Raw genomic sequence first — 7092 nt, forward strand, 5'->3', positions numbered from 1 at the left:
CAGAGCGGCAGGCTTTGGTAGAGGGGGGAGCTCCCTCACTCCGTTACTTTCTTGCCTGCAAACAATGCATTTTTCAGCGCCTCGCTGTAGCCTAGGTGTGTTTGACAAGGCAAGTTGCTGCAAGGCACGTCAAGTTCTGAATTCCCGTGCCAAGTTTTCCAAGCAGATAAAAGAGGAGGCTCCCAAGCTCTCCCATCACAGGGGATTCTGTCTCCATTGCCCTCTGCTCTTTCCCTGCTGCGCAGCTTTTATTCACCAGCCTTTTTTTTTTCCCTCTCCTGCTCTTTGCATTTCCAATTGAACAAGCAACCATGAGTCGGATCTCTTTCAGATCATCTACTGGAGGGGGCATGAGGGGCTTTAGCTCAGGCTCTGCTATCGTAGGAGGTGGCGGTGGTACCAGAAGCAGTTTTAGCTCTGTCTCTGTCTCCAGAGTTGGAGGAGGAAGAGCCGGAGGTGGAGGAGGCTATGGAGCTGGTGGTGGCTTCGGCAGCAGAAGTCTCTATAACATAGGTGGAAACAAAAGAATTTCCTACAGCTCAGTTGGTGGAGGTCTACGGAGCGGAGCCGGTGGTGGATACAGCTTTGGTGGAGGAGCTGGCTTTGGTCTTGGCTATGGTGGTGGAGCAGGCGCTGGTTTTGGCTTAGGAGGAGCTGGTGGTGGTGGCGGCTATGGGCTGGGCAGTGGATTTGGGCTGGGAGGTCCCGGATTTGGTGGTCGAGGGTTCCCTGTTTGCCCACCTGGTGGCATCCAAGAAGTGACCGTCAACCAGAGCCTCCTGGCCCCCCTCAAGCTGGATATTGACCCAGAAATCCAGAAGGTGCGAACACAGGAGCGGGAGCAGATCAAGACCCTCAACAACAAATTTGCCTCCTTCATCGACAAGGTGAGAGTTTGGTCTTAAACATCAACCCATGCATGTTATCAGTTGCCTCGGGAAAGAACAATAGGAAGAAATTTCCCTTGGATTTAGGGGCTTGCCTGAACTAATCCCAGCCGACAAGCAGCATGGGCTTGGCTGAAAACTAAGAACTGTCTTATGTTTCCTCTTTGCAAGGATGAGTTTTTCAGCACCTTATTTTATGGAAAAAGTAAATCCCCCTCCTCCCTGTAAAAAACATCCTGGGGGCTGGATGGATCTGCTACTGTTTGTAAAATGGCAAAGCTCTACACAACTCAACAGGATAACACCAACTTAAACCAGTAAGGTGGGCTGAGCATCTAGGGGGGGAGAAACACCTGAAGTTGCGAATACATGTGTTTGGCCTACTTAATAGCTCTTAAAAAATCTTGCTAAACACCTTAGCTGCTTTTGATGCTTTTGAGAATCTGGTGCCCTACATTAGGAAGATCCTAATAATTTCCCCCCGATTGTCCCAGCGTCTCTTGTCGTTTTCTTTCTGTGTTGAATGATCCCTCCTTTTCCTGGCAGTGGGGGTTTTTGTGCATTGTTCGCATGGGCTTCAGCATGTCCCTGTTTTTGTTTCTCCCCAGGTGCGCTTTTTGGAGCAACAGAACAAAGTGCTGGAGACCAAGTGGAGCCTCCTCCAAGAGCAAGGTCACACAGTCACCAGGAAGTCCCTCGAGCCCCTTTTTGAAGCCTACATCAACAACCTCAGACGGCAGCTGGACAGTCTTATGGGAGAGAGGGGAAGGTTGGACTCTGAACTGAGGAACATGCAGGACATGGTGGAAGACTTTAAGAACAAGTAAGAAATCGTGCTCTGTAGCATAAATGATTAACAGACAGGGAAAGTCAGGGCAGGCGGTTCATGCTTGCTGGTGCACACCTTGTGTTTGCACCGAGTTCCTCTTCCAGTTTGCAAAATTAACATATAAAAGCAAAGCTTCATCTCAGAATTACCTCTAGTTAAGCCAGGTTTCTTATGTGCAGGATCAGCATTTAGCACAGAATTCAGGCACCCGTGGGACGCTGCTCCGGTGTAACAGAGGTCACAGTCTGATCCCTTGAGTCCCGCAAAATAATACACCTTGAGACAGAAAAACGTGTAACTCATGAGTATAATGGACATGCAAAAAGGGAATGAAACATAGCCATAAACTGCCAGCTCCAAAATCCCCCATTTCTCTTTTTGCAAAGGAAATCCCAGCCTTTCCAGAGGGCCCCAGGTGACCTGCGTGCGCTCGGTCTCGCTCAGCTCCCATCACCTGAAAGACGCTCAGCAATTTTCTCTGACCGTGGTCAAAGAAAACGATTTCCCTGGGGAGGCAATTAATCCCATCCTGAGATAAGGTGTCCAGCGGAGGGGGGATGAATCGTCGTAAGGGCATGCCAGCTGGCGTCTGCTGACTATAAGGGACATTTAGGTGGTTTTTTTAGGCGAGGCCGTTCATTTTTATTTGTCTGTAGTCTGGCGAGAACAATCTCTCACTCATTCAACCAGATCTGGCCAAGTGCGCATTTGAGAAAAACACCCTGGGGGCCTGAAATATGTTTATATTATGTGAAGAGACAGATTTTGGGGGGTGGACAGACGGTGAGATGGCACTTAGAGCTAACAGGATGGACTGACATAGCTTCTGGTATGTCGTACTTGGGTGCATTTCAGGTCTCTATACGTATTACAGGCTTTTAGAAATACTGATCGGGCCCAAAATGACAGAAGATATCGTCTGGATTTTGGAGCTACTGCCTGGGAAAGAGAATGCATTTTATTTCAAGTCTAGACTTGGTTCGCAGTCCACTGGCTCATTTCCATTTCTTCCCATGTCCGCTCGGAGACCCATCTGCAGGGATATCTCTGCCAATATTGGTTAGAGGACTGGCACAAACCTGCCCTTAAAATCCAGGTCTTTGCCTCAACAGCCTACATGTTCTCTCTACTTTCTAACTAAGCCCTGCCCTGATTATCTGATGAGAGGATGTTGCTCAGAGCCATAAAAAGTTCCACAGAAACATAGTCTGAGGCATAATGATCTGCTCTTGCACAACCACGGCTAAAGAATCACAGACTTTTTTTTTAATTAAATGCTGCAGTGGGTTATTGAGAGCCATTAGCATTATTATAATATCAAATATCAGATTGTTACATTATTATATATTTGTAGACATTGCAATGCAGGTTCGCTGAAAGCCTTTTGCATAACTTTGCTTTGGGCAAAGGTCACCAAGAATACCTGCTCCTGCTTCCTACCGAAACGGGCTCTGATCCTGTGCACATTTATGTATGAGCTTGACTTTAAGGGCAGGGATTAAAAGCTATTAATTTTAGCTGAGACTACTCACACCATGGAGCCTTGCAGGCTCAGAGTCAGTAATCATTTGCTTGGCATCTGCTCTGGACTGGAAAGAGGTGGGAGTAAGGAACAGATCTGTGAGCCACAACTAGGGACTGGGGACTGGAGTGGTCCCACCTCCGCTTCCCATGCTGGCTTTGCTCTTCATTTCCACCAAAACCCTCTCACTCTTTTATCCTAACAGATATGAAGATGAGATCAACCGGCGCACTGGTGCAGAGAACGAGTTCGTGGTCCTCAAGAAGGTGAGTGAACTGGGAGTTATGGGATGGACAATGAAATTAACTGGGCATGCACAGAGCTCAAGCAAAGCTCATGGGAGCTGGGGTCCTCCAACCTCATGGCTGGGTCAGGCTATGATGTTGGCACGTCTAGGAGCAAGTGTGGGGTAAGTATGGGCTGGGTCCTCCTGAGGCAATGAATGGGCATAACCTTCTCCATGCCGATGGAGCTGCCCTGTTGTCTGAAGATAGCTCCTCCGGTTGCAGTTGCAAACCATCTGGCCTCCTGTGGCTCAGTTCAACTCTGTCTTGGGTCACATCCCCATGAGTCAGAGCTTTGCCTTCTGCCCAAGAATCTGGTTCTGGCTCACAGTAAATGTCCAACATTACATTAAAAAAAAAACCCTTGATCATAGCAATATAAAAACAAGCCTGAAGAATAGCAGACCTGGAAGCAGAGAGATGGTCCCACTGTCCTGAAGCCCCTTTGGCTTGTGGTTTCATCAGAAGCCTTTGGTTTTCTTTTCTTTAGGATGTGGATGGCGCTTACATGAACAAGGTCGAGCTGCAGGCCAAAGCAGATGCACTGGCAGATGAAATTAACTTCCTGAGAGCTCTCTACGAAGCGGTAAGCACTCAGCTCTCCCCCCGATAGCATCCTCCACAGCTCCCTGCTGTACGGCTCTCCATGCCCTGGAGCTCCGGCCACCAGGCTCAGTGCTGTACAGCAGTAAAAGAGAGGGTAGTCACTGCCTTTTTGGAGTTATAATGCAGGCATAAGATAGAAAAGCATGGATTGTTAGAGACAGAGCAGGGGGAAATGCAAGAAAATGGCTTGGCGGAGAGGGTTCCCGAGCCACCTCTTGTCTGCACGGTTTCCACCCCAGATACCAGACCATTAACTTAATTTTTTGTATTATCTTCTGCAGGAATTGTCCCAGATGCAGCAGCAAGTATCTGACACCTCTGTGGTCCTGTCCATGGACAACAACCGTAACTTGGACCTCAACAGCATCATTGCAGAGGTCAAAGCGCAGTACGAGGACATCGCCAACCGGAGCCGGGCTGAGGCTGAGGCTTGGTACCAAAACAAGGTGCGTAACCAGAACGACAGACTGATCTCTGTGATTCATGTGGCATCACACTAGCTGATGGGAGGCAGGACTAACAGAGGAAGGATCACTGCATTACACCAGAGATTGATTTATTTTCTATGCGTGTTGCAATAGGCTCTTGCATACAGATCCTCAGTGTTCGCTTGTGGACCGGTACTCTTGACCAGCCTTATATTCTTTGTGGTGAAACCAAGGGCCAAGATGCTTAAATGCCTCGACCCTGGGCTCACAAGGAGTCACCGGTAGATCTGCCTTAGACACAGCGCACTCCTCCTTCCCTTCCAGGTTCTTAACAGTAGGTGACAACCCACAGGTGCTCTATGCAACGCAATAGCTGCTGCCTTAGCATATATTGATAACTAAGGGCAAATGCTGTTACTCCACGGACAGGTTGCTCAGAAGAATGTTGTCCCCCACCCTTAACCTGCATCCAGACCTGCACTTTGTGCCCTGAAGTCCCCTCACCCTTATCTGAGCCCCGTGGTGCCTAACCAGTGCTCTCCTCCTTTCTACCTATCAGTACGAGGAACTCCAGGTCTCCGCTGGGCGGCACGGTGACGACCTGCGTAACACCAAGATAGAAATTTCGGAGATCAACCGGATGGTCCAGAGGCTGAGGAATGAGATCGAGAGCGTGAAGAAACAGGTAGGAGGGGATGCTCCTGCAGAGCAGCTGCTGCATGGTGGAGGGCAGGTAGGAGGTGATGGTGGCCAGGCACAGCAGAAAGAGCCAGCTCCTGGCATTTGAGTGGGGCTGGAAGTCCAGGCTTCCTCCCCTGCATTAAAGAGGGCATGGCCACCTCTCTCTCTGCCCACCCGAGAAGGTCCCTCAGTGCAAGGATGTGCTGTGACAGCTGCTTCTTGCTGGAGAAGCAAGTTGTGAGCTACTAAGCCACCCCAGCAAAGGCGTGTAGCAAAGCAAAGAGATGTAGATTGTCTCTCCTTTTCTTGGGGACAGGATTATGGCTGCAGCTCCCCAGTTCCCCACCCTACGGCACCTTCCCAGTGGCCCATCAGGAGCTCTCAGTGCCATGTTGGGAGCCAGTATCTACAATACCATAGCAATACTCAGGGGAGCGGTTTGGGGTAGCCCAAGTTAAACAACTGTTTCCCTTGCTTTTAGTGTGCCAACCTCCAAGCAGCCATCGCTGAGGCAGAGGAGCGCGGGGAGCTGGCCCTCAAGGATGCCAAGGCCAAACTGTCCGAGCTGGAGGATGCTCTGCAGAAGGCCAAGGCTGACCTGGCCCGGCAGCTCCGCGAGTACCAGGAGCTGATGAACGTCAAGCTGGCCCTGGACATCGAGATTGCGACCTACAGGAAGCTGCTGGAGGGAGAGGAGAGCAGGTGAGGACAAGCACATGGACCTGTCGTGTGCTGCTCTTCAGAGCAGGGCACATCTCCTTGGGTTCAAAGAGAGAGCTTGCCCCAACGGGCTGGAGGACCAAGTTGGTGAAGATGTAAAAGAGCACCAAGATGTAAAACAAGGGCAGAGAGAGGGATACTTTGAATTGTGAGCTTTCTAGGAAAAGATGAGTTTCTCCAGCTCTTGGAACATGCTGCACTAAGAAAAATGAGCAATATCGCCTTTCACCTGTGATGCAGACATACCCCACCAGAGGATAGTCCCTACTGAAGGCCACGAAAGTCTAATTAGATGGTCCCAGTGGCTAATGTTACAGCTTGTCTGTCCTTTGACGTTATTGCTTACTTTTCCCTTTCCCAACAGGCTTGCCGGAGAGGGAGTTGGAGCCGTGAGCGTCTGTAAGTATCTCCCCCCCTTCCACCCTTGCTCACTCTCCACCCTGCCGCAGGGGTGGTGGTGCAGGTCCCCCCACCTTGGGCAACCGGCAGGACCCTAAAGCGGGTGTGAACTGTGTCTCCCTGCAGCCGTGGTCAGCAGCTCGAGTGGGATGGGCTACAGCGGTGGCATGGGTGGAGGTCTCGGCATGGGCGGAGGTCTCGGCATGGGAGGCGGCGGCGGCGGCAGCTACAGCATGAGCAGTGTCAGCGGCGGCGGTGGCTTCGGAGGCGGGAGCGGAGGGTTTGGCGGGGGGCTCGGCTATGGCGGAGGCAGCGCCTTCAGCTCCGGGAGCAGCCGAGGCATCAGCTACAGCACAGGAGGCACAGGAGGCAGCGTGAAGATCGTTTCCAAGACCACCACTAGCAAAAAGTCCATCAGATAAGGATGGCAAGCACGGGGCCCCCCGCGCAGACGACGACATGTTTCCTGCCTTCCGAAAGCAAGTGCTGCCCTACGAAATCAATGGTGTAAATAGCTGCGCTAGATCCTCTCTTTCCTCCGTCCTTCACCCTCCACCTTTTGGGCAGCGGGGGGAGACCAGGACCCCACCGCGAGAACCTGGAGCACCTTTGGCTAAAGCATAGGTTGTAACAGGTCACTGACAGGGCTTTGGAGAGCCGTCGTGGACCCCGGTGGTGGCCCTCTTTCAGCACAGTCCTTGCTCTTCCCTTGTTCTCCCCCTGGAGCCACGCGTTT

At 51.2% G+C, this 7092-nt stretch overlaps 1 protein-coding gene across 1 annotated transcript; it reads left to right on the forward strand.

The window, feature by feature from the left end:
- Positions 1-311: 311 nt before the first annotated feature.
- On the forward strand, positions 312-6778 carry LOC104019197 (keratin, type II cytoskeletal 5). Its single transcript, XM_009472424.2, has 9 exons — positions 312-887; positions 1496-1710; positions 3444-3504; positions 4013-4108; positions 4410-4574; positions 5116-5241; positions 5719-5939; positions 6322-6356; positions 6483-6778. The coding sequence occupies exons 1-9, from the start codon at positions 312-314 to the stop codon at positions 6776-6778; spliced, it is 1791 nt and encodes a 596-aa protein (XP_009470699.1).
- The last annotated feature ends 314 nt before the right edge of the window (positions 6779-7092 follow it).

Source organism: Nipponia nippon, unplaced genomic scaffold, assembly GCF_047370975.1.
Source record: "Nipponia nippon isolate SJK-2023a ecotype South Korea unplaced genomic scaffold, ASM4737097v1 scaffold_35, whole genome shotgun sequence".
Lineage (NCBI taxonomy): Eukaryota > Metazoa > Chordata > Aves > Pelecaniformes > Threskiornithidae > Nipponia > Nipponia nippon.